At 35.4% G+C, this 26,454-nt stretch overlaps 1 protein-coding gene across 1 annotated transcript; it reads left to right on the forward strand.

The window, feature by feature from the left end:
• Positions 1 to 2,215: 2,215 nt before the first annotated feature.
• On the forward strand, positions 2,216 to 25,329 carry LOC124372583. The gene is made up of 8 exons (XM_046830989.1): positions 2,216 to 2,430; positions 12,047 to 12,163; positions 13,360 to 13,525; positions 14,314 to 14,534; positions 16,990 to 17,224; positions 19,275 to 19,383; positions 20,276 to 20,424; positions 22,442 to 25,329. The coding sequence occupies exons 2-7, from the start codon at positions 12,054 to 12,056 to the stop codon at positions 20,413 to 20,415; spliced, it is 981 nt and encodes a 326-aa protein (XP_046686945.1). The 5' UTR covers positions 2,216 to 2,430; positions 12,047 to 12,053; the 3' UTR covers positions 20,416 to 20,424; positions 22,442 to 25,329.
• Positions 25,330 to 26,454: the final 1,125 nt, after the last annotated feature.

Below are 26,454 nucleotides of genomic sequence, written 5' to 3' on the forward strand. Positions count from 1 at the left end.
GTAATTTCAGGTAAGTGGTTCCCATGTGTCCTAAATCTCACACTTGGAAGTTCCTTGGGATTTCTTCCAGGTGTAACCTCTTCATCTGTGAGGTACTCTGAATCTTCACTGTCACTAAGAATAGAGTTTGATTCAATTAAATACTCTCCGTAATCCATCTTGTACTTTCTTAGTTGTGCCACTTTTTTAATGGTATGTTTGACTTGATCTTGTCTTCTCAGTAGCAAAGCCAGGAATTGGATATGGCTAAATCAAACAGGTGCATTATTATTCTAGTGGTCCACTTCCTTGTCCGTTGTCTGGAAGAACAATATGATAGCATACGGTCTGACATATCAACACCTCCCATATGTGTATTGTACGCCTTTATCACTTGAGGCTGAGGCACTGTAATGTACTTTTTTCTGTCTTTGACCACCTACGAACCATCCAATAGATCTATTACTGGTTGGTTTTGGATTTCCCTCACCAAATTAGTATCTTGGTCATCATCCTCCGAAACATCCATGTCGGAGTCATCAAGCTGGTTGATGGTGTTCATAATTTCTGCATTGTTTACTGGAACAATTAAATTATGTTATCCATGGCTGTAAAACAGTTTTTTGTAACTTTAAATAAGAGCGAAAAACTTCATAGGCCTAAATGTTCATCCTTTTTTGAAATTAAATTAACTAAATAAATGTGTAAAACAGGTAAATTTATTCAAAATTGTCTATTTTCCTAAAAAGTGTCAACAATTACAGGAAACACATCTATATGAAATGTGTAGTCACTTAAGCCTGGTGTCCTTATATTAGGACAATCCACTTTTGAGATAAAAAGAGTTTAAAACCCAATGTACTTTTATAAGGACACATCTTTTTAATGATAAAAACCAGTCTTTTCCAGTAGATTTTCAATGAGTTTCAATTTTTATATACTAGCTATATATATTATACTGCAAGTTTCTAATGAGAAAATATTAACAATCAATATTTTTTTATACTTACAATGATGTTGAAAATAAAGCCTCCGCTTCCTTGGTGAAGCCATCTTTCTGGAGGTTATGTTTATGGCTAAACTAGCCAGCTAACTGAACACACATGTGATGACTGACAACCTAAAAAAACAACAAGTCAGCAGAGTTGCCAACATCTAACATACAAATATTTCCTTCTTGGTAAAAAAAATTCCCTAAAACTCTGTCCTTCTAAACGGACATTAGGTTTTAACTTGAAAAATTTGGAAAAATCCCTGGGTCTTACCGAAGTAGAAATATTTGTACTTATAAAAGAACATCAGGTTTTTGCTTAAACATTTTAATTTTTCCCTTGGGTCTTAGGAGGTTATTACTTTACTTTTATTCCAGTTATGGGAGTCTGATGATGTATTCATTAAACACGAAATGCTTAATGCTTCACGGAAATAAAATTTATTAAATAGTTATTGGATTGTTTGTTAATAAATTAAGCATTTGATTCCAATAAGAAAAAGCTGATAAAATGTAATTAACATATATCTAAAATTCATATCACGTACACATATATGCATAACAAGTAACGAGATAAATAAGCATTTGTAACAATTACATTATATTTTGTAACTGTAACACGGTTGATTGATTGCTGATTGTAAGTTAGACTATAATTCTAAATAATAAATACTGATAGTAATAGTGACCATCATGAATGAGTCTGCTACGCTAGAGCGTCAATCAATCAATCAATTGGCGTCGTATCAATTGGGACCCGAACCCATTCGATCTTTTGAAATGTCGGAATTTTGAAATGAACCATCAAAGGGGATTTGACGAAGAACTTATAAAGAGATATGTGTAATTGAGAATAAATCACGATGTTGTTTGTGGAAGTGGATCGAATAGTTTAAAACTATTCATTACTATATTAAAATGTTAAAGGTTTAACTTACAGAAAATATATAGTAATCATATATTGTGTAAAGTACGTCTAGGCTATATAAAACTAAAATACTGATTAAAAACCTAATTTAAAACTCTGATTAATATAAAACTTAATTTATAAAATATTTGAAGTTTAAAAAGTAAGTATATAAATTTAAGAAATATTTTCGCTGGAATAGAATCTGGATTATTAAGGGCCTGATTTTTGACGTTCGAATTTTTGATGCTGTATTCAAAAATCCATCAATCGCCAACTATTCAATGATTCAATCACTAGTACTGAGTAGTGAGTACTCCAGTGTTGCCACTCGCTCGCTACTCTTCAATTCAGTAAGAATACAGACTGAGTGAGTGGAGTGGCCAGTGTTTGAGTTTGATAAGTTCCATCAACCGTCAAATCACTACAATAGATTTTATTATTCAATACTCGCTAAAAAAGTTTACAACTAGCTCGGGACTATTCAGTCGTTCAGTGTCTGTGTGTTGAAGTGTTTATGTCTTTCCAGATTAGATTTGGTTTCTTTTGCTAGGTAAGTAAGGAAAGAAGACATAATTAATATCACGCCGTTAAACACTGAGTAGTTAAGTTAGATCGTTTTAGAAACCTATTGGTCAAATATTTTGAGAACCTTGTTTGACATTTATTTATTGTCAAGTATTTTATAAGAAAGAATAATATAGAATATAACTAAAATTTGATTTAGAACTATAGAAATTGAGGTCTGGACATGGAAATATGTATCATAATAAAAAAGCCATGGTATAAAAAGATCTACTCAGAAACCATTTTTTCTAAATTTCATTGTTTTTTTTTACCACTTTTTAAGTAGATAAAAGTAGCCTACATGCATATGCCCATCTGCCAAAGTAACAATAAATATGTACTTAAGCCACTTCACATTAGCCTTTTTGTTGGTTTTAAAAATAGAAAATCCTTAACCCTAAAAGTGGCAACCTTTAGATTCCTATTGTTTTTCCTTGTTTTTTAGGTGTCAGACATTGGATTTCCGACAATAACTTACTGTACTATTTTACTTTAACTCATGCATCCATGAAAAGATGAGTCTGAACTTTCATATTCGCTCATAAAACAACTGCTGTTCTTTATTTGACTGTGCATAGTAACAGAAAATGTAAAATAATTTAAAAAGTCAAAATTTATGCAGTTGACCAGTTGTATCGATATAGCCTAGTTGGAACCTTAGAAAAATGTTATAGGGATTATTATTTTTATAAATAACGTAGGCTAAACTTCAGAGTTGTAGTACCACTGAAAAGATCCATTAATGATGCAACTATGGTCAATGAGGGTTTTTGTTTTGTGTTGGAATTGTAGTTTTCATGGAACAGAGTTTTGAAATTATGTCTATTTGAAAGGCTGCAGTATAATTAGCGACCACTAACACAATTGAATCATCGATATTTATGACCATCTAATGGCCCAGATCCCTTGACCGAGCGGCTGGAAAAAGAGCGAGCCCCACGGGCTTAAGCCAAATTTAGGCCTAGCCTGAAGTAATGTGATAAACAATCCCAGGTTAGAATCCTAAAGAGTAGAGGAGATTTTTTAGTGGGTAAACCCGTTTTTAGGGCGGTCCCACACTACAGGCTGGCCACCTGCGTGCGTAATTGAATTTTTCCTGCCTCTCTTTAAAAAAAAACAAAAAATATAGGTATATATTACAGAAAACGACCAAATAGTTCTGCTGGTGTTTAATTTTGAAAATTAATGTATTAACGATAAATTTAAAAACTATGCTGTTCGTAAGTATCCCTTATAATATTTATAAAGTGTTACAAACAATAATAACATTTAGGCTTACTTACCCTTTAACTAATTTCAAGGATAAACGTGCCTGGCTCCTTGTGAAATAAAGAACACACGTACATCGTTAGTGTTCTTGCCACCATTAGTGAATAACCAATAGGCCTACTTTGAATTTCTTTCCAAACACAATTTTATTTTGAATTATAGTATCAAAGTGAATTAATTAAGTTTTAGGCTTTTAAAGTTCTATTATAGAGCTATACTTTTATATGTAAAAGAAATGCATTTATTTCAAATTATATAGACTAACTAAACTTTATTTAATTGGCTTCTGAGCAATGTAGTACTTATGATTACTTTACAGGATAAATGTGTGTGATAGCATTCAACAAATGCTCGAATGGATCACCATCAATAATCATTATTTCTCGAGTTGTCAGGAGGATGTAAATACATTGTTATCACAGTCTACCTTTTACGTTTGTAAATATATATTTCTTAGTGTAAATAACAGTGTTGATGTAAATAATGCAGACTCGGGGACTCACTAGTCTCTACTGTTTGTGAACAGAACCAGCTCTGAAGCGTACCATCTCGACTCCATGGCAGGTGTAAATAGGAAGTCTGCTCATGAGGTTGCTCTAAAGATTGGCATAATGGAGGGTAGCATTTTTGAGATCCCTTGCTATCAGCAAAACAATGGTTTCGAGTGTGGGTTTAATGTTATCTTAAATGCCAAGTTTATAAATCAGTATTACTGTATGAACGGTATTCAGACACCTTTTGGGGACTGGTACACAAACCTTCCCTCATGTTTAGGAAGGGAGCACTTGCCTTCTAATGGGGGAGATTTGTCACATAAGGCTGTTACACCTGTCAAACTAACACGGGCCTCTGATAATAAATTGGCAAGTAAGAGTAAGTAAAAAAACGTAATAAACAAAAATCAATAGACAACAAGGAAGACGTCAATAAAAATAAATATTTGACGATGACAGATGAGATTATTTCTCTAAAAAATACAAAACTGAACTCTGTCAATCTCGAGGTACCAAAATGTTTTGCTTCTGACTTGTCGGATGACCTATCAAAGGATATTAACAGTTTGAAAAACAAATATCAACTTCTTGAAGATAGAATTACTGTGATCGAGAACACAATCCCTTCAGCGCCCCCTTCAACACCAACTAATATACCTGTAAGTCAGAACCTGACTGATCCTTCAATTTCTGAATCCAACACATCTACTCCAAATCTTCGGCTGAAACGGAAACCACCGATTAGTGCCAAACTTCTGAACGATGGGGAATCTATTCAAGATTTCTTTAATGCAAATATTGATGATTTCCTGAAGGGCTTAGACCAAAACAAGCACCCTCACCAAATAAATTCCAAATCATTAACATACAATCAAGTATCAGAGAATGACAAGTCAGTCAGTGCTGAAAAAGATTTTTTAGGGAAGCGACACATGAAACCAGACAAATGGAAACCCGCTCGAACCCGCTGGAGACATTTTGTGAATTCCGCAAGAAAAACTCAAATAAGTATCTAAAGATTTTTCACCAAAATGCAGACCGAATGAAGAATAAAATAGAAAGATTTAACCATTGCCTTCATGAGCTTGTTCCGGATGTAATTGTAATTTCGGAACATGGGCAAAATGGGGATGACATGGCCAATACGAGACTTATAAACTATGAGTTGGTGACATCGTTCTGCAGAGAAGGTATTTCAAAAGGAGGAATAGCAATATATAAGCATAATAGTATACAAAATGAAGTAACAACATTAAACATTGAATATCTTAGCACTCCTCTTGTTTGCGAAGTTTCTGCTATTTCCATTGGTCTCAATAGGAAAACTAATCTACATGTTCTTGGCATCTATCGTCCCCCAAACAACGATAAGGATGCTTACTTGCTGACCCTAAAGACACTGTCTTCGATACTGGAACAGTGGAGATCACAGAAAAATGTGGTTTTCATTGTTGGTGACTTTAATGTCGATGGCCTCAAAACATCCAGAGAGGGGATTCTTCTGAATGAACTACTGGCAGGTTTTCATATGGAAAGAATTGATCTGGCCCCGACTAGAGTGACTCAGAAAACCTTCTCCTCCATAGACATGTGCTGTGTCTCTGCAGAGTACATCGGTGATGTCAACGTGCAGGTCCTCCATACAGGAATCTCAGACCACACCGGCCAGCTGTGTAGCCTCAATTTTGAAATAAAAAAGAAAGTTCCAATCCTGTCAACTCGTCGTCACATCAACAGCATAAATCTTGAAAATTTGAGGATGCATCTCGACCTTCAATCATGGGATAGAGTACTAACGTGTATTGACGTGGATGACGCGTATAACAATTTTCTTGCCATTGTAACTTCTGCCCTTGATACTACCTGTCCAGCCAAGAATACTAGACAGAAACCACGTAAATCAATTACTCTGGCTTATGATCACGAAGCTAATCAAATGAAACAAGAGTTCATACAAGCCGAAAATGCTTTTAAACTGTACGGCAGACAAGAAGACAAAAAAAGATCATCTGACTTAAAAAAAGCCTATGATTTAAAACTAAAATCATTGAGAAAGCAAGCTAGTGCCAATTTTATCGCTGAATCAAATAACAAGGCAAAAGCAATATGGACTGTCATTAATAGCGAAAGACGAGAAAAAACTCAAGAACACTCAAACGTGAATCACTTGCTTCTCGATGGTGTGGAGACCAGTAGTCCCCAAGAGATGGCCAATAGTTTCAACAAATTCTTCACATCAGTGGCGGAGGATACGTTGAACAGGGTGGACAAGGGTGATCCTCGCACAATTCCCAGCGGGGACCTGAACATAGCCTTCCCATTGACAGAGTTTGAGCCAACATCGAAGAGGGAGTTAAGTAAAATAATACGTAACATGAAGAACAAAACTTCAGCGGGGCTAGATGAGTTCTCCTCTGTGATGTTGAGGGGCTGTGAAAAGGAACTGCTTGAGCCGCTACTGCACGTTGTCAACTTGAGCCTCCGACTTGGTGTCTGTCCTAAGAAGATGAAGTCTTCAAAAGTGATACCCCTTCACAAACAAGGAAGCAAGCATGATTTGGAAAACTACAGGCCGATTTCTCTGGTCTCTACCTTTTCAAAAGTTATAGAGAAAGTTGTACATATGCGGATCTGTGAACACCTACAGAAGAATTCCATACAACTCAGAGAACAACATGGATTCCTAAGTAAGAAGTCAACTCAGACTGCTTTAGTGGAGTTGGTGGAATACATCATTGATAGGCTCGAGGAGGGACATAGTGTGACCGGTGTCTACCTGGATCTGAGCAAGGCTTTTGATTGCCTAGGTCATGAGCTAATCCTGGCTAAGCTCAGTAAGCTTGGATTCAGGGACACCGCTTGGAACTGGTTCAGCAATTACCTTCAAGACAGAGACCAATTAGTTGAACTAAGGCACTTCGACAATAAAGCGATCACCTTCTTTAGGTCAAGTCAGCTCCCCATTACCAGAGGCGTTCCACAGGGGTCCGTGCTGGGTCCTGTGATCTTTATCCTGTTTACCTACGATTTACCAGAATACACTCAAGAGTTCTGCAAAACAATCATGTATGCAGACGACTCTGTCCTTTTGTCATCCAGCATTTCTGCGGAGGATTTGGAAATCAAAGGTTATATCGCACTTGGTCTGGCCATGGATTACTGCAATGGGAATGATTTGGTCTTTAATGAAACCAAGACGAAACAGCTTGTTATGGGTTCAAAAAGAGATACCATATCTGAGTTTCCTGGACTTCAATTGGTGGAATCCACCAAACACCTCGGTATCGTCATCGATGGCAAATTGTCGTGGGTTCAGCACCTAAACATCTTATGCGGCAAGCTGAGCAGCGGTATCTTCGCCCTGAGACGGGTTAAGTCCGTCAGCAACATTGAAGCCGTTAAAATTACATACTTTTCCATCTTCGAGAGCCATCTGAGATATGGAGTTACTCTGTGGGGCGCAGCTTCCCAGCTTCATCTCGAACGTGTCCTCACAATCCAAAAGAAAGCTCTCAGAGTTATGGCAGATTTGGAGTGGAACGAGAGCTGCCGTGAGCACTTCAGAAGATGGAGAATTCTTACAGTTGTAAATATATACATACTGGAGGTGATCGTTTTAGCCTGCAAAAAGAGTATACCTAGAGGAGAAGATATTCATCAGCACAACACCCGATTTGCCCACAATTTCATTCTTCCATCCCACAACAGTAGAAGATTTGAAATGAAGCCGACGTATGCTGGGGCCAGGCTGTTTAACCTGCTACCGGAGGAGGTGAAGAGGACTGATCCAAAAGCCTTAAAAGGAAAACTCTACGAGTGGTTGCTGCAACGTCCATTTTACAGTGTGAAGGAATTCATAGACTGGGCAAACTGTTAAAACAAGTGAAATATTTTTGTAAAGCAAGTATTTGGACTATTACTAAAAATGTTTGTTAAGTTGACGCCATTTCAATCTCAATGATTGTAAATAAAGACCTTTCTCTCTCTCTCTCTCTCTCTCTCTCTCTCTCTCTCTCTCTCTCTCTCTCTCGTCAATACATATATTCTGCAAGATTGGCAGTGCAGTCACTCCTTAGACCAATATTATGGATTTCTTTGTACCTCTCAAATTACATTCTATTGTTTGAGTGTTTGCAGAAGTTAAGATTGTACTGTGGTTTACAGTAAAATGCTCATAACCTTTTGATTTAGGCCTTCCATAAATCCGTAACGATCGTTGATCCTGGTTTTATGTTTCACAATTAATGGGATAAGTGAATCAGCATTTCATTTATTTTTTGGCCAAATTCCCAAAGGGAATGTACCACCTCCTCTCTCCCTTTTGAAAATTTCTTCATTAATGTTTATTTCCATTACTCTTTATCTTGCAACTATTAAAACTTTGCTCAGGATTTTAAAATACATTTTAGGCCAATATCTGCATGTTCATCGCCATTGTTCTTGCCTCATACTACATAAATGAAATGACAACTGGCAAGAACGTCACTAGTTTACTCAGTAGGTAAGTGAAATAAAAACAGCTGGCAATGAGTAATTAAGAATTTCTTGGGGTCAAATATTGAATTCAATAGTATTAATATTTATAATCAATAATTATGATTTGATTGAGATGGTGGGCGCTTATTATACTGCAGCCATTTGAAAAACTACAAACAGTCCTGCCTGCAGGAGCCACCATTCTTCAGTTTATAGAAGAAACTAAGGGTAGAGTACGTATGAAAAGCGGGTCCGGTTTTTTATATTGATGTTGTTTTTTTTTTTTTTCTCCTTGGGGCGGCCTACTGCCATGCTCTTAAGCCTCAAGGGCCTTTAGCGCACCCCGGAAACACCATGAGGCCTACCAGTCTACAACTTCAGCAGTTCAACAAACCGCCGAAAACAACCTATCAAGTCCTCCTGGGAAAACTCGCCACCCCTGTTCAACCTACCAAAGATGGCATACCGCTCTCTTGCTATTGCAGGGGCAATCAAAGAGCAGGTGCTCAGCAGTCTCCTCCTGCTCATTACACCTTCCACAGAGCGGATCCTCCTGAAGGATGCCAACTCTGTGTAGATGCTTCTTCAGGTGACCATGCCCCGTAATGAGACCAATGACCTTAGAAGACATTGATCTGTTTAATGAGAGAAGGTCCGAAGCCACCTTGGAGGAAGGTGACTGTAATACCATTCTACTCACTCTCAAACCCAGATGCAACCTCCACCTTCTCCCATGCTCCGCGCGAATCCATTTCGAGACAACCCTAGAGGATTCACACCTTGGAACACCGCAGAATGGTTGAGGGCCCGTCATAATTGTTGCTGAACCCTGGTTGGCCAGGGCATCAGCTCTTTCGTTCCCAGGAATCCCCTCATGACCACGAACCCAACAAACGGTTACATTGTTGATTCTGGCAAGGGAGGAAACGGTCTGATAGCAATCCCAAACCAGTTTGGATTTGATTGCGCAAGAATCCAGCGCCATCAGCGCTGCCTGACTGTCCGTGAAAATGTTAATCGTCTTGCCCCTATATCGCAGACGAAGATTCTCACGAGCACATTCCATAATGGCTGCGACCTCCGCTTGAAAGACTGTCGGATACGGACCCATAGGAACCACCAGCTCCCTACATGGTCTCACTCCCAGAATTCCAGCGTCTGTGCCGCTTTTTGTTTTGGAGCCGTCTGTGTACCATTCGAGCTCCGCTGGTGGAAGAGGTTGCTTCCCCTCTGACCAATCATCCCTTGAGGGTAAAATAATCCTAAAGGGTTTGTCAAAGGAAAACTTTTGTGGCATCTGATCAGAGATCATGTGCAAAACATCCTCCTGTATCAGAGTGCCAATTCTGCAGTGCCCACCGCTGCAGCCCGACCAGAGTCCCGTCTGCTGAAGACAGTAGGCACTCTTCCTGGCCATAGCTCGAATGACAATGTCCAGGGGGGCGAGATTAAGACAACAGTCCAGAGCCGCGCCTGGCGCACTAGGAAAAAGCCCCTGTGATAGCGAGGCAGGCCATCCTTTGGATACCTGCCAGACGTGCTACCACCGTCTTGGCTTCCGTTTTTGGCCACCATACGACAGCTCCGTACATTAGTGCAGGTCTGACCACGGAAACATAAAGCCAGTACAAGAGCCTCGGCTTCAGTCCCCAGGGCCCACCTATCACACGTCTGCATTGCATTAGAGACCACTTACCCCTGGCAATGACCCTTTCTAGATGAGGTCCCCAGTTTAGAACCCTATCTAGGATCACGCCCAGGTACTTGACCTCAGGCTTCAGCTCAACGGGTGAGCCTTTAAATAGAAAGGGACCAATGCCCTCCATCTGTCGCCTCCTGGTAAAGGCAACCACGGCAGCCTTGGTGGGGTTGACGGTGAGGCCAACCTTATCACACCAGTTTCCCACCATGTTCAGAGCAGCATTGGTCAGTTCCGTGATTGTTGTGTTGAACTTGCCACTCACAAGAATCACAATATCATCTGCGTACCCTTGTGCAAAGACACCGCTGCTATTCAAAGAATTTAGCAGGTCATCCACAACCAGGTTCCACAGAAGAGGAGAGAGGACGCCGCCCTGCGGACAGCCCCTCGTAGCCTTCGCACTAACACTTGCTCCCATGAGGGTTGAAACAACAACCCTGTCCGTGAGCAAGGCCCCTATCCAGTCACACACCTGACCATCAACGCCACGTCCCTAGACCGCATTGATAATCGCCTGAGTGGCTGTATTATCAAAGGCATCTTCAATGTCTAAAAAGACTCCTATAGCTACCTCTTTTGCCGCCAGCGTCTTCTCAATCCTGCATACCAATTGATGCAGGGCCGAGTCGCATGACTTCCTGGAGTGTAGGCATGCTGGTTAGGATGCAAAGGTCGCTCCAGAAGAGCTCCCTCCCAAACAAACCTGGCAACCATTTTCTCCATGGTTTTGAGAAGGAAGGAGGACAGGCATATCGGCCTGAAAGACTTCGGCCGATCCATGCCCGCCCTCCCCTGCTTCGGTATGAACACCACTCTGGACACTCTCCAGGATAGTGGGATGTACCTGAGAGCCACGGAGGCTCTGAACAGTCTGCACAGCTGTGGAAGGAGAATGTCCAATCCCCGCTGCAAGCAAACCGGTCTCACCCCGTCGCCCCCAGGAGCCTTGTAAGGACTGAATGAGTTAATAGCCCACTCAATCCTACTGAAGGTAACAATACGGTGCGCCAGACTCCACTGCGAATGGGTGGCGCGACCCGCATGTCTCCCCTCACTTTCGGGTGGTTGTTCACCCTCATGAACAATACAGTCCGGGAAGTGTGTTCCCATCATAACTTTCAGAACTCCTTCTGGCTCAGTAATGTAAACACCTTGATCGTCCTTGAGACTACCAAGCGGCGAGATGGGATTCTTTGCCAATAGCTTTTGCAGCCCTGCACACTGTCAATATCTGTGCAGAGCTTCTTCCAGGCTAACCTCTTAGCCGTATGAACCTTGCGGTTGTACAGTGCAAGAGCCTCATGGTAACGATGTTGTAAATTGTTGCATAATTACACCGATCGATGATTATTTATTTAATAGTTAACTTAAGTCATCTGTACCAACTTAAACACATTTTAAGATTGTAAGCATTACACTTGATAAGTTACTAAAGATTTCATCTCGTTACAGTTTGTCCAATTGTTATCGTTTTAGAGATTGGGCTAAACAATATTAATGAATATAATATAAGATACTCAGTTTCTAAATTTTGTTTTATTCCTTGAGTTGATCTAGGAACTTCAATTTTTTCATTAGTGAATAATATGCACCATCAACAATTTCCAACAACTACAAAATATAGTGAAAAAAATCCACTTTGGCTATTTTTTTTGTTTAAGGTAGTCGATGGGCTTGATTGAAGATGAACTTGAAGAAGTCCGTAAACTCTGTGAACATCTCATTGCTGGCAGTAGACTCATTTCTTGTGTTCGATCTATGGTTCGTGTCGAAATAAAGTAAGTATAAAAAATTAAATCCCACTTTGTATTCTTTAAACAGTAAATTTGACATCATGTGCAAATCTTGTTGACCAGTAATATCTGTTTTTTAGTTTTTTTTTAACAGAAATTGAAGGAGACTATCATTTCATCTTATTGTATAATTACGGTGAATATATTTTTCATGGTAAAAAATCAAGAATAGTATTTTAAACTCTTAAAAGTGATAATGAGCTATTTTAAAGTATATTTACTTCCATTTGAAATAACTCACTAAATGTTTTGTTAAATTTAAACAGGCTTTAACTAAACACTTTAACCACATTGTTTTATTAAGTAGTTTTCACGATGTATAGTAAGTGTACAAGATACTGAGATTTGTTCATATTGTCATGTTTATCAAGTTTTGTGGATTGTAAATGCCATTACGCACCAAACTACTTATTTTCTAACCATGTTTCAAATGTTTTTTATATTAGTTTCTTCATTCAACTCCTTTCTGGATCGTTTTAACCCATTTACATGATAATTTTGAATGGTGTTGTTAAGCAGTGGAATTCGTGTTCTTGGTTGGTTTTACAAATCGTATAGCTTGAGTCATATTGGAGATATGGTTTTAAAACTTCACCGAATTATGTTTTAAAGCGTTTTAAATGCATTATAAGAAAGCAAAATATGAATATTATCACATAGGCTATATAAGTACACACATATATACTGAAAAGTCTTGAAACTGTCTTAATTTCTTTTGTACTCGAAAACTTACAAACAAAATGTTTTACAGTGACAGGGCTTAAAATTGAACTTTTTGATGCTATCAGGAGCTCTTCGCCATCTCAGAGGGATGGCCCGTAAGGTGTCGGTTGAAAATCGTAAAAGTAAGCATACGTTGATGTGCGTACCATTTTAAAGGTCTTAATAAGAAGAACGTCGTGCTACAAATTAGACCAACAAAAAGAGGCAACATGCATATGCGCGTCACGCATCTGTCCCTATGTATATTGTAATGTGATTTCAACAGTTCAATATATAGCAGTAAATTTTTCAGTTCGCATTAAATACAAACCAATTGGTAAGTTAGATATATATTGAGCGTTGAATGTGATTGTGTAAAGTGTCACACAGTGCTTTAGCAAGTTCATGAAAGAAGTTAACGACCTATGCTGTATTTGAGATTTAGTATAACTATTCATTTTGTGATTTTTTTTCTGCAGAAGAACTCAATTCAAACAGCTGGTTATCTGCATCCAATTCCCTGAGGACTACCCAGCATCACCTCTCCTGATTGAGTTGAAGTCAAAAACATTGGTGGATCAGCTGTTAGCGAAAGTTACAACTGTTTGTGAAGAGGAAGCAAAAAAATACTTGGGAAAACCACAGGTACAGAATAATCTCAATGGATAACTTAGTCACATCTCCGAGTAATAGATACATTTATTACATTAAATTTAAACTGTTGGGTTTGCAAATACTTCCAGAGAAAGGCCAGTGTCACAGAATTATATCTTTATAGAGTGTAATCTTTTATTTTAGTATGAAAATGTACTTATTTAATTTGTAAAAACATGTTATTTTGTGTTGTGTGGTTATTAAAAAAGCAAGTAACTGGTAACATTATTCATAGGAATGGTAGTTTATAGATTTTAGTACAAAAATTTTATTCTGGTAGTTTGTTGTAATCCCGTATTGTATATTACATACATGAATAACGTAGTAAAAACTATCAGATAATAAATAAAACTAGGATCTGTGTAGATTCTTTTCTTTGTGTTAAACTGTCTTTACACTTGGTTAAAAACATTTTATCACTATTTATGTGTGGCGGTTTGTAGTACACCACACAAAATTAGTGTTGTGCATGTGGTTTATTTGTAGTAGTGGTACTGGTGCTGTACTGCTACATTTGTTGTATCGTTCTTTTGCATTTGGCTCAGGTTTTTCCTAGTGTCACATTTTTCAGCCATTAAAGTTTTTTTTAATTCTTATTTTTTATTCAAAAGGCTATTTTATTATGTTTGTTTATTTTGAAGTTTTTTATGCTTGTAGTGATGTAGTGTGTGACTAAGTAATATTCTTATCCCAGATTATATCAATAAATATGAGTTGTCAAATGCATAACTTACTAATTATGTGAAAGTTCTCTATACTATTCTATGTTTATTTTTCAGATTTTAAAGGTTCTCAAACTTCTAAGAAATTTTATTGATGAGAATCCTTTGTCCTGTTGCTACAATGAGGTCCTTGCCTTAAAGAAGCAGTTACAGGGTGATCTGGACGAACTGAAAGTTCGTCAGAAAACATCTTCTCTCATCTTAAGAGTTCAACAGGGAAATTACTATTTAAGAGCAAAAATATTAGTGCCTGACGACTACCCTCTTAAAAACGTTGGGTAAGTCTTTCTGATTTGTATATATTTATTAGTGACCTTATTTTTTAAAACTTGTGTTGGCCGCACACAGTCTGATTCTGTGTTGAAAAATTTTTATGCTATATTTAAGAAGCCTATTGTAATAGTGTTATAATTTTGTTGGTTGTCCCCAACATGACTATATGTTGAAGTTAGTATTTTAATGAATCATCACGTCAGTCAGTGAACCGTTGTTATTTACGTTGTGTATTGTTTTTCTAAGCCATTTTTTTCTATATATGCTATTAGTTTTATTGTTTTTAGTACTGTATGAATGAAACAGTAAATGTTAATTTAATCATTCAACTAATATTAGTCGATATTGATAGAAATTTATGTTTATGTTGAATATACTTTAACCCTTCCCATGCCGTGAATTCAATATTAGAATGGTATATTTTGACAAAAACGCTAAGTACAGTTATATCCGATATTATGTCTTTTGGAGAGTTGTTTAGTCCATAAAAGGCCTTCGAAATGCCTGGTGCAAGCTCCGTGCTTATCGCGGTTGCCAAGGAAGTATTTATAAACGAACTTCACTCTGCTTCAGGGGAAGGGAGTGCCCTTTGTCTAACTTTGACCACCTGCACGTCAGTTCTGCGTCTCCTACAGAGCCATAACCAAACATATCCGTGGCGTGTATTACTGCTCTCTCAGTTGTCATAAGTGCACGTATACTACGTCACTTGTTATTATTTGTCAATTAAGTTACATTTTACAATGGATGGAAATTTATTTCAAATAAACAGTTCTTTTTTATTTTTATCAATAAATACATTCATTTTGGTACTTACGTATTATATCGACCACACTATTATTATTTTAAAACATCAACATATTTGGTAATTTAGAAGCATGGTTGTTGTTAAGGTAACTGCCCAAAATAGATGTCCGGTGTTATCTTATCGCAATACCTGTCCCTTCTCCCCTGGTCAAGGTTCAGCGACCGGCCGCTCCAGTGATTACGGCCAGTTATAAGACAGCCGAGTTGGAGGAGGCTGGTTTTCAACATTTCACCTTCAACCATCGGTATAATTTTGTTGACCCTGAAACCAGCGCAAACACTCAACAAGTTGAGAGGATGTGGGGATCTGCTAAATGGATGAATAAACGACAAAGAGGCACTGCTAGACAACACTTTATGTTAGGCTTTATCTACCTGATGTATGCCTACTAAAGTTTTAAAATTTTTATAGGACTCCTATCATATTACATCATAAATGCTTTTACTAAGTAATATAAGGACTTTAGTTCTAAAGATTGCGTGCGACGTCACGGGTAACAGCTAGTATTGTTATAACAAATGATGTACTTTAGTTTAGATTGAGTGTATTTTTGGTTTTCTTGTAACGGTCTTAACACTATTGGTAGGATTCTGTCACTATACGTTGAAGTTAGTATTTTAATGAATCATTACGTCAGTCAGTGAACCGTTGTTATTTACGTTAATCATTCAACTGATATTAGTCGATATTGATAGAAATTTTATGTTTATGTTGAATATATTTTATAACCCTTCCCATGCCGTGAATTCAATATTAGAATGGTATATTTTGACAAAAACGCTAAGTACAGTTATATCTGATATTATGTCTTTTGGAGAGTTGTTTAGTCCATAAAAGGCCTTCGAAATGCCTGGTGCAAGCTCCGTGCTTATCGCGGTTGCCAAGGAAGTATTTATAAACGAACTTCACTCTGCTTCAGGGGAAGGGAGTGCCTTTTGTCTATACAAATATAGTTGTATGAGATTTAACTATAAAATACAACTTAAAATATTGAATAAGAACATTAAGACGTTCAGCTCTATTTCACCTTCCACTTAGTGCAGCTCCTGAAGTCTAACGCTGTGGCAGATTTGACTCCTGAAATCTGGAATCAACATCAATCTGAAGAGATCCAAAACAGTTGGTGACGAAGAATCTCAAAACAAACTCTCTACATCGTTTCTACATCAGAGACACATTGACTACAAACAAGTGTAATCTAGATGAAGTGTTATTCTCATTGTCTCATCAGGTACACAATTGGGTGCACTAAAATGTTTCTGAGACGATTTGAAATCATTGTGGAGCAACCAATTTTTCTACACATAATGGTGGGAAGGGTTGATTCAATAAGAATATTAAGTTCAGCTACAATTCACCTTGCAATCAATTATGTACCTGATGAGACAGTGAGAACACCACTTCATCTTTATAACATTTGTTTATAGTCGTGTCTGATGTCAAAACGACGTAGACAGTTCGTTTTGAGCTTCTCCGTCGTCAACTGTTTTGGATCTCTTCAGATGGATGTTGATTTCAGATTCCAACAGTCAAATCTGTCACAGCATTAGACTTCAGACGCTGCACTCAGTGGAAGGTGAACTGGAGCTGAGCGTAACATTCTTTTTGAATCAACCTTTCTCACCATTGCTCTATGTTAAAATATTTATCAGGTTAGAGGATGTGGACACAAACTTCCCACCGTTGTTTGAACGTTTCTTCATCGCTCAAGCTAAAGAGATTTCAAGACAGTGTATTGAGCCACCGCTGCAGAGGAAGCCGTCAGACGCCTTCAGTCCAAAACCGTCTGTGTTGCCCACGGTCAGTTTCCTCATTGAGGCAGTCAAAACGATTCCTCAAGATAAATGCCAGTTCTGTCAGGAACAGTGTCTCCCTCCAGATCCACAGGTGAATAATCTGTAGTCATTGTGTGTTATCAGCTTTCTTTAAAGATTTAATCTGGCATACAACGTGGCAATTGTTGTAAATTAGTGTAATAGAATTATTAACCCTTTTAACACCGACGTCCGTACTATACGGACGTCGTAAAAATGGCGTCAACTCCCGACGTCCGTATAGTGCGGATGTGCACTTTTTATTACTTTACTGGCCACCTATTTCACCAAATGCTTTGAAATTTCACAGACTTGTGCACAAAGATATTTTGCATCAAAATATATTAGTTTGTAATGGTTTGACTTCGTATTTTGTCAGTCTGTGGCTGAGCAATTGCAGTTCGTCTCGACTGACTGCTCACGCTTGTTGCAGACAGCTGTATATCACGTGGTTGTGAATATTCCGTTTTCTTCACAGTTTTAGGTTAAAGCAGTGTAAAGTACGGCAGTTAAAGTTTAGTTTATTATTTGTTTGATTTCAAAATGAATAAAAGACATCGTTCAAAGTCTCCCGTAAGTGAAAATACACTAATTAGTAACCTAGTTGCAAATGGTGTGGATGTGATTAGTGACGACGATTTGAGTGATAGATATCTTGAAAATTTACATTTTGAGGTGATGTAAATATTGTTTTAAAACTTTTTTAAAATTTATATTATGAACAGTTTTAGTTATTTTGTCAGAAATAACTTTGGTTTTATGTTTATTTTAAGTACTGTGAATTTCAAAGGTCTTGTTACATTGCCTTGCCCAGAAATGGCAAAAAGAAAAATTTACACGGCTTTACAAAAATTTATGTTACTCAACTGGTAAATAAGGTAGGCCTATAATTTTTGTTTCCTTTTATTAAGGATTAAATATATCATAAATTAAATGGGTATTTTTGTGTCAAATATTTTTTTATCTATATGGTTTCCATGATCAAACTTGAAATTTTTTCATTTTTTATGTATTTTTTATATATGTATATGTATGTAAAAAGAATTACTTTCAAAATAATAATTTCATTTGTATATTTCTGTAAGCTACATGTATAAAGAAGTAAAACAAAAAAAGAATTACCTAAATATCTTAAAAAATAACTGAGTTATGAATTTTTTACAAAACCCTTACATTTTGTCTGAAAATGGCTTGGGATTTCTGGCACATCACTTGATTTAATGGCCGGGTTAAAAGGGTTAACTAGTGCTATTCATTTTATTATTTGGTTCATTTTGCTTTGTTCTTAACCCTTCGACTGAAATACTCTAGACAGAATACAAGATATTTTCAATAATTCATAAAAAATACTCTATGTAACAAACTTAGTGATGTGTATACTTACATAAAAAGGTAAAATTTTGAAGAGTACATGGTGTTAAACTACTACAGTCATCAATGTAATTTTTTTCACAATACAATGTTTTGTTTTACATAGCTTCAATATATCTGACTTCTAACCAAAAAAGTTTTACCGAAAATGGTCTCTAAAATATATTTTGCAATATATTATATTTAATTCCTTTAATTGGTAGATTATGAATGATTTTATAATGCTCTTTCCAAATCTAGTAATCTAATCTGTGCGCGGTTGCCACCATTGATATATTTGCTTTAATATGTTTTTTTGTTATATAACTTTTTATTTATAATGTATTAACCTTTAGGGGTTTATTTGTTCTCTACTGGGTTCATTCATCAGATCCTATACATTTCAAACGAATATGTATATATTTCAATATTCCTTATGTATATGTCATTATAAACCAATAAATTGTAATAAACTATAGTTTTTTTAAAAGAAGAACCTTGTATCATTGTTATAAAAGATTATGTAACGCAAAATAAAGATTGTACACATAATTTTTTTAAATTCTTAAAGTAAAGTAAAAGTACTATTTTGTTGAAGTTTTTTACGTTTATTTCTTTCAGAGTCAAAACTGTAAGAAAACAACTGAACGATCCTGAATTTCTAGAGTGAAATTAATTATTATATTTTAGTATGAGTATTATTGTATTACCATCATCATTAAATACACTTGTTATTTGCATCTTGTTAAATGATATGTTTTTGTAATGTCCAGAATGTGGAAAAAAACGAATCAGCAGACATGCACGTGGAGAGAGTATACTGTGGCCATTTGTTTCATCTGCAATGCCTCATCACCTACATGAAGACCCCTCCGTTCAAAGGTAATGTTTGCTACATGCCTAGGCATAGTACTGTTTTAACTGTGACCTACCGAGACTAGTGAAAATCTCTGTAATAAAAATATGACCACTGCATTATTAGTGTAAGAAAAATGTAAATGCCTTGAGATATTTCTCACAAATTTTAGCTGAGGTGTGTTATCTCTATTACAAATAATTGTTGTGCGTAGAAAATCACAGTTGCAACATTTTTATAAAATATTACAAACAACCCAAGTAATAACCCAAAGTAACAACCCAAGTTGTTTTTAATAAGTTTGTATTTTTAACAAACTTATTAAAAATGTGAATTTTTGGCATTGATACAAAATTCCCAAAGACAACTAGTTAGTGATAAATAATAAAAAAGCAACAGAAGATTGGTGCAAAGATAGGTCCATTATTTCCAACCAGCACAGCTGGTAATACACTTGAAATTCTAACAACAGTAAGAGAGGTGATGCCTGATGGCATCTTTCTGACTTAACCACGGCTGATTTAGGGCGTTTCTCCATATTGATATTATATATTCATTCTACTATACAATACAATTATATTGACATATTAATTTATGCATGGAATTACAAAATAGACAGAAAGAGCTGTAAGTAAATTGTGGTGCGTACATATTTTTGGAAAACGTAACTCTTAGCCTATTACAGCATTGTTTCATTTGTCCGATGTACACGTATCCGATGGCCATTATGTTACATAAAAAAAATATTATCTAATAAGAAAATTTAACTCTAAACTGGCATGCATTTTAGCATTAACTGGCAGAGATTTTTAACTCCTTGCTCAGAGTTAAATAAAAAATTAGCTGCAAAATCGTTGGGTTTTGTGTAAAGCATGTGTAACTATTGTATGTTGTAAGTATGACGTTGTTGTGTGTCAGGTGGGAAGAAGTGTCCACTCTGCAACAAACAGATATTCCATGACAAGTGGAAGGTGAGCGAGAGGTTGGCCGAGGTCAGGTGGGCTCATCAGCAGGCTCGGGAGAGAGAGCTGCAAGAGGTCTCGGAGTTTTTTGAATGAATTTGACAGGTAAATGGCTAATTATGATTGAACCAAAATGATCCTATTCCAAGTTTTCTGTTTTAATGTATCAATTTGAGGGTTTATGAGTGAGTTGACTGTAATATTAATGAAGCAACACGTGAGTGTGCTTCACGTAGAGTGTTGCTTCACGCAGAGCGTTGCTTCACGCAGAGTGTTGCTTCACGCAGAGCGTTGCTTCACGCAATACACAGATCTGGTGAAGCAATGTGTGCTGCTTCCATTTCCTAATTTAGCTATATAAAGAATAGTCATCTAAATATTTTTGGTGCCAAAAGAGAAGATAATAATCTATGAAATAAGATAAGACTACAATAACTACTACTATAATTTTCAGTACGTTTTATCCTTTATAGTTGCGTAAATTGAATGAGGTAAGTGAAAAAAAGGTATTTCCTCCTTGAATTTGTGTTGTGAAAAAGATGTAAGTAATACATTTTTCATTGCTTAGTGCGACGAGCCGTGATGTCCGAATAAAAAGAAAATACCACAACTGAAAAGAAATACTCTTTTTCTTTGTATTGCTGGAAACGAGATGCAGATTGCACAAGCCTTGCAAATATGTAATTTACAGAAGTGCCAATTTTGCATTTCAACATAACAACCGTATTAATTAGTTTACATTATTCTTTGAGCAGTCACTGTAAAAAAATGCTAGTTAGATGCTTGAAAGAGTGATATACAGCAAGTTTATTTTGGTTTACAGGTAAGTCATGTTGAGCATGATCTTTTATCTTCCAAAAAAAGTATTTGCTAAACTCAGTCTATGTTCTAGCCGTCTTATCTTGCTAAGCTTCTATATTTAGTGCATCTCGACTGTGTTTCTCAGCTTGTATTTTTTTCATAAAGTGTTGTAGTCGTTATTTGTTGTTTTATAGTTACTTAAGTGTTGTGAAGTGATAAAGATAGAGTATTTTTAATAATTAGTTTCTGTTTTTACTGGAACTATTGCCATACTAGCCTAGGCCCAATCAGTCTTATTTTGGCATACCTTATTGGTAGATTAGCATGAACTCTTATAAGTCATAATTTTTGAAAATAATAAAATTATTTCTTTATAGAATTAGTATGTTTATTTTTCAACAGACACACTCTAATAAACCGTTACATTAAGTTCTTTATTTTATGTTAGTCTATAAACTACAGTAATTAATAAAATTGAACCACTTACCTGAATAAAACCACTGAATCAAACATTTTTTCAGGATTGTTTTCAAACATTTTAGTGAAAACATTATTGGCCTCCGTGTAAATATTGTTTTTGACAGATTATATATAAAAATAAATAAAACAAGGAATACAAATAATTTTGTTCTTTTCAAATATCATAGTTTATACACTTTTACAAATGGGTAAATTTAAATGTCATAGCATTTTTGTATTGATGTAGAAAGCTTTTTATTGTACCTTTTTTATTCCTTTGTGTAGATTAAAAAATAATTTCTAGTGCAAATATGCTACTGGATATACATACAAATAACAGATGGAGCACTGGAGATAAGAAAATATTGATGGTGGTCTGAAATTAAAACACGAAAAAGAAGATAAAACAAAATACAGTATTGTTGACATATAGCTTAACCTGAGAGTATTCATCCATAACATTGTATCTGGTTGTTTTAAAATTACCAACATCATGCAAAATGACACTCTGTACTGATGGTGAGAGAAAAGAAGAGACCTGGATTGTGGCCTATCTGAAATTTGCAGGCGTTACTACTAGTATGTTGCCGCGCCTTGTTTCGTAATTCCATTATTGTTTCACTGTTCCATTGCCAGGATAAACAATTCGCAGGGTTGGCTGTGGGGCGAAGCGCCTGAAATTACCGCGCGGCAACATACTAGTACACAGCTGTGCGCCGGTACGGGCCAGGTCTCTTCTTTTCTCTCGCCAACAGTAGTCACCAGTCGAAATAAAATTATAAATTATTGTTTAAACTAAGTTAATTTTAGAACTTTGTTGTTTTATTGTTTAATTTTGTTATTTGCGATTTTGTAATTCCAGATGTAAAGCTGCATCAATGCATCCTAAAATACACTTTGCTATTTCCTGGACCCACCTGCTGCTCCTTTGAAAGATAGATATTGTTTGTGATGTATTGACATATCAAGACACTTAATTGAAGAATACACAAGAGGATAAAAAAAACTGTAATTTTATTTTAATTTTTATATATGGAATACTAATTATATTATGTGACAATTTTACTATGTGGATTTAATTATGTCAGAGTAAGTTAATATTGTATACAAGCTTAAGTTTAATGTTAATTTGGTCAATTAAAATGATTTTTTTTAACTTGCATTTTGTCCTAATGTAATAAAATGTAAGTAGCTTAAAACTCATTTTCCGTATTTTATTTACATTTTTATCAGCCATTTATGTTCAGAGTAAAGATTTAAGTACTGTATTTATTGTTTACTTTTAGTTCATCTTATCAATTTCGTTGTTTTTATTTTTATAGATGTAAGTTCTCTTTTACAAACATATTTTGAGTGATCAAACAAGTCAGATTTTAATTTAGTTACAAAATGAAGTAAAGTATTGTATTTGGAATAAAAATGAAAATAAATTCAAGTGGGTTTATGTAATTAACATTTTACTGTAAACCACATGCACGGGAAATAACCAATTTGTTGACTATATTCATTTAAGTACACGAGCTATTATGTATTTTTCCTTATGTTGTAAATTTGTTCTCGAAACTTTGACAGTTGTCAATTATGCCTTCTCCAACATATACCTCTAGTAATGATGGTGAAAGTTTATATTTTTTAATTCCAATAAGTGTCAAAACTGTATAAATAATCTAGGGCAAATTGTGCTAATCAATGTTACATACCTCAAAATTACCTCAGGGAGATGTGGAACAAACATGTTTAAGATGTTAGTTTATTTTACTGATGTGCCAATTCTAAAGATTCTCATCTCCACCGTTTAATCACAACACGAAACAGATCTGTTAAAATGGCCTAGAGTCCACTGCGTGTTGCCGGTTTGTAAACTGCAGTAATAGTTTTGCTGTGTTAAAAACCAATTTTAAAACAAATCCACTTTTAAAACTTCAATTTTCAACAAGTTGTTTTGACTGTTTATAGGTTGTGCTTTTGTTGAAATAATTTGTACAGTATTTGCACATCCTTTCTTTAGTATAAAATGGACAATATTGGATTGTCGAGTTGAAGTATTTGGATTTGTCAACTCGTCTTAACTCGAAAATTTACTATTCGTATATTTCTATTAATATACTTGTATTTTTTATAATTACTTGCAAGAGCGTGTCTGATAGGTAAGTGCCATCTCAAATATTTTAAAAGCTAATTTTAATTTTACAAAAAAACCATAGCAAGCCATTTTAAAACATAGCTTCCACCAATGTCCAGGCATTTATCATATTGGATGACCATTGTGTCATAACTATCCCTAAAGATACATCCTGCTAATTATGATAAACATAACTCTGCAGCATTCTTTGTTTAAAATTTATTATTGACGATGGAAGGTTTGAAAAGATAACAGGATTTCTGACATTTGCCGTCGTTATATGTTACTAAAGGTATAACAATGGTAAATTTCCGAAATCCTGTTATCCTTCCACAGTATTCTTTGCCAACTCTTATCTTGAACGTAGTTACCGTCAGAGTTGGTGAAGAACTGGTAGTGGTCTTTGCATCAGGTCATTTAGAATCACAACTTGTATCCCATTCCTTGGAATAGAATAATTTCCCATTGATCAATGGACAATGTATATTTTGTAGCATGGTAAACCAGAAGTGTTAATTTAATAAACCCAGAAGTTAAATGAGGTGAAAGTGTCTTTCGAAGTCAGTAGAATATTTTCCAAATACAATATTTTACTGGGTACTTTTAAGTTTCTTAGTCTTTGCCGAATTATTAACTCAAATAATGTTCTTACCTTATACAAATCTAACATTAATACATTTCAACCTAATAAGATTGTATATGTTTTGTGTTATAATAGTTATGCACTAATTAATTTATAGTAACTGTTTGTAAGTTAAGTATATAAACAAATGTGATTTTTTATCATTATTCTAAAAACTGAACATTTTACAAGTATTGATGGTAAACCGTTCATCCAACTCAACAAAACAAAGAGTCTACAGTTAAGAATCACCTAAAATCAAAGAAAATTTTCATTCTGGAAATTAAATATGAGTATTGGGAAATTATTTACAGTTTGGTTTTTTAACTGTAGTCCGTAATTAGTTTAGACAAACAAATAAAATAATACTTAACAACAAATCACAGCCACGAATTATTTTACATGCACATATAAAATACATTTGAATTACAGTGCTTTCATATTAAATCCTAGTAGATAATAATAAGAAGAGGTTGTACAAATTTTTTGATGACAACCATGATACACAATTATATGTGACAAATAATTAAGTAAATGATGATAATGATTTTGTATCATTACATGATAGATACATAATTAATCGTGAGTTCAGTTTAGTTACTAGAGTTGCTTGTATCATAGAGTTTAAGAAGTTTAAATTTGACATTTTGAAACTAATATTTATAAATATGTTTAAAATAATCTATAAATTCTTTTGTATTTTAAATAAATTCTAAACAATGCGAAAGAATATAACATTATTGCGGTACTTAGTTTAATTGCAATGTTCACGTGGAAAAACATTTTTAAAATTCCTTGTAAAAATAAGTGAATTTTTTTGCTTGGGTTTCTAAGAACAATGAGACATGATCATTTAATTTCACAATATACTTAACACTTTTTTATGTTTCTTTAACCCCTTTAGTACTTAAATGTTGCAAAATATTATACTCATTTTGAAGTGTGGTTACGTCCAGTGATTTGTGTTGTACTCTGACAATAAAAGAACACAGATTCTTTTATAAAACATAGTTTCATTGTTCATCCTTGTTCATTACTATAGTGCGAGACACATCAAAGCAAGCCTGGCCGTATGGGCAGTTACTGCACCCCCCTTCCCCCCTCACCTTGTGGCATTGCCAAAATTTCATATCAGCTGATTTTTAACCCTTTGAGTGCCAAGTATTTTTTGAGTGGATATACTGATGAAAAGTGCCAGGTATTTTTCTAGTGGGTGTACCTAAAAGTGTCAGCCCTTTTTCAGGCATTTTGGAAGGCTTTAGTAAAAAAAATTCACAGTTCGGTTATTTAAGAAGCTATCAACATGATTCTTTTTTTATTTTTCTCTGAAAACTCTGTTTAATCAACATAAAATAACAAAGTTACCATAACACTAAATTTAGGAATACCAAAAATGGACTTACCTAAAAAAAATTCAAAAATATTTTTTAATTTAATTTTTCAACCAAATTATTATGACAAAAAAAAAATGCATATCCTTTTCTTAGTCCATATGACTGGAAAGTGTATGCAATTGTCTGTAAATCTTGAAAAATTTATATTATTATCTTCACTAATGAGTAAGTTATACAACTTTAAAAAAAACTATTGTCACTGGTAGCTATGGCAACCAAAAATTTTTATATGTGAGTTTCATAATTTAAAGTTTGATCGGAAGTGTACTATAACAATTTATTTTGAAAAGAACAATTCTTCACAAACATTTTAATATGATATTATTTAAAAATATTGCAGGTTAAAATCTTTAGTGACTTTCCCGAACGTCCGGTAAAATCGGACGTCGGCACTTTTCGGCCAACTTTTGTCGTCCGGTAAAATCGGACGTTGGCACTCAAAGGGTTAATATGAGGTGACGCAACAATGTCTCTCTTTGTTTCGGTTGTTTACATCCGTTTTGTTCTTCGCCGTTTGATTATTCTGCACGTTATTATATTATTATGTTTTGCTTTCGTTCTATGTCGTAGTGTAAACACGTGTTAATTTAAGTTGTGAAGGTCTGATTGAGGAAGATAGATGAGCAATAACGATCGCTCGATTATTGAATTCTATAGATTATCCAATCACTAATTATTCTTCCGTTACAGCTGGCAACACTCTTCCACATCCCAGTCTTGAATTGATATGTCTCGTA

This window comes from Homalodisca vitripennis, unplaced genomic scaffold, assembly GCF_021130785.1.
Source record: "Homalodisca vitripennis isolate AUS2020 unplaced genomic scaffold, UT_GWSS_2.1 ScUCBcl_3550;HRSCAF=9140, whole genome shotgun sequence".
NCBI classification, from domain to species: domain Eukaryota; kingdom Metazoa; phylum Arthropoda; class Insecta; order Hemiptera; family Cicadellidae; genus Homalodisca; species Homalodisca vitripennis.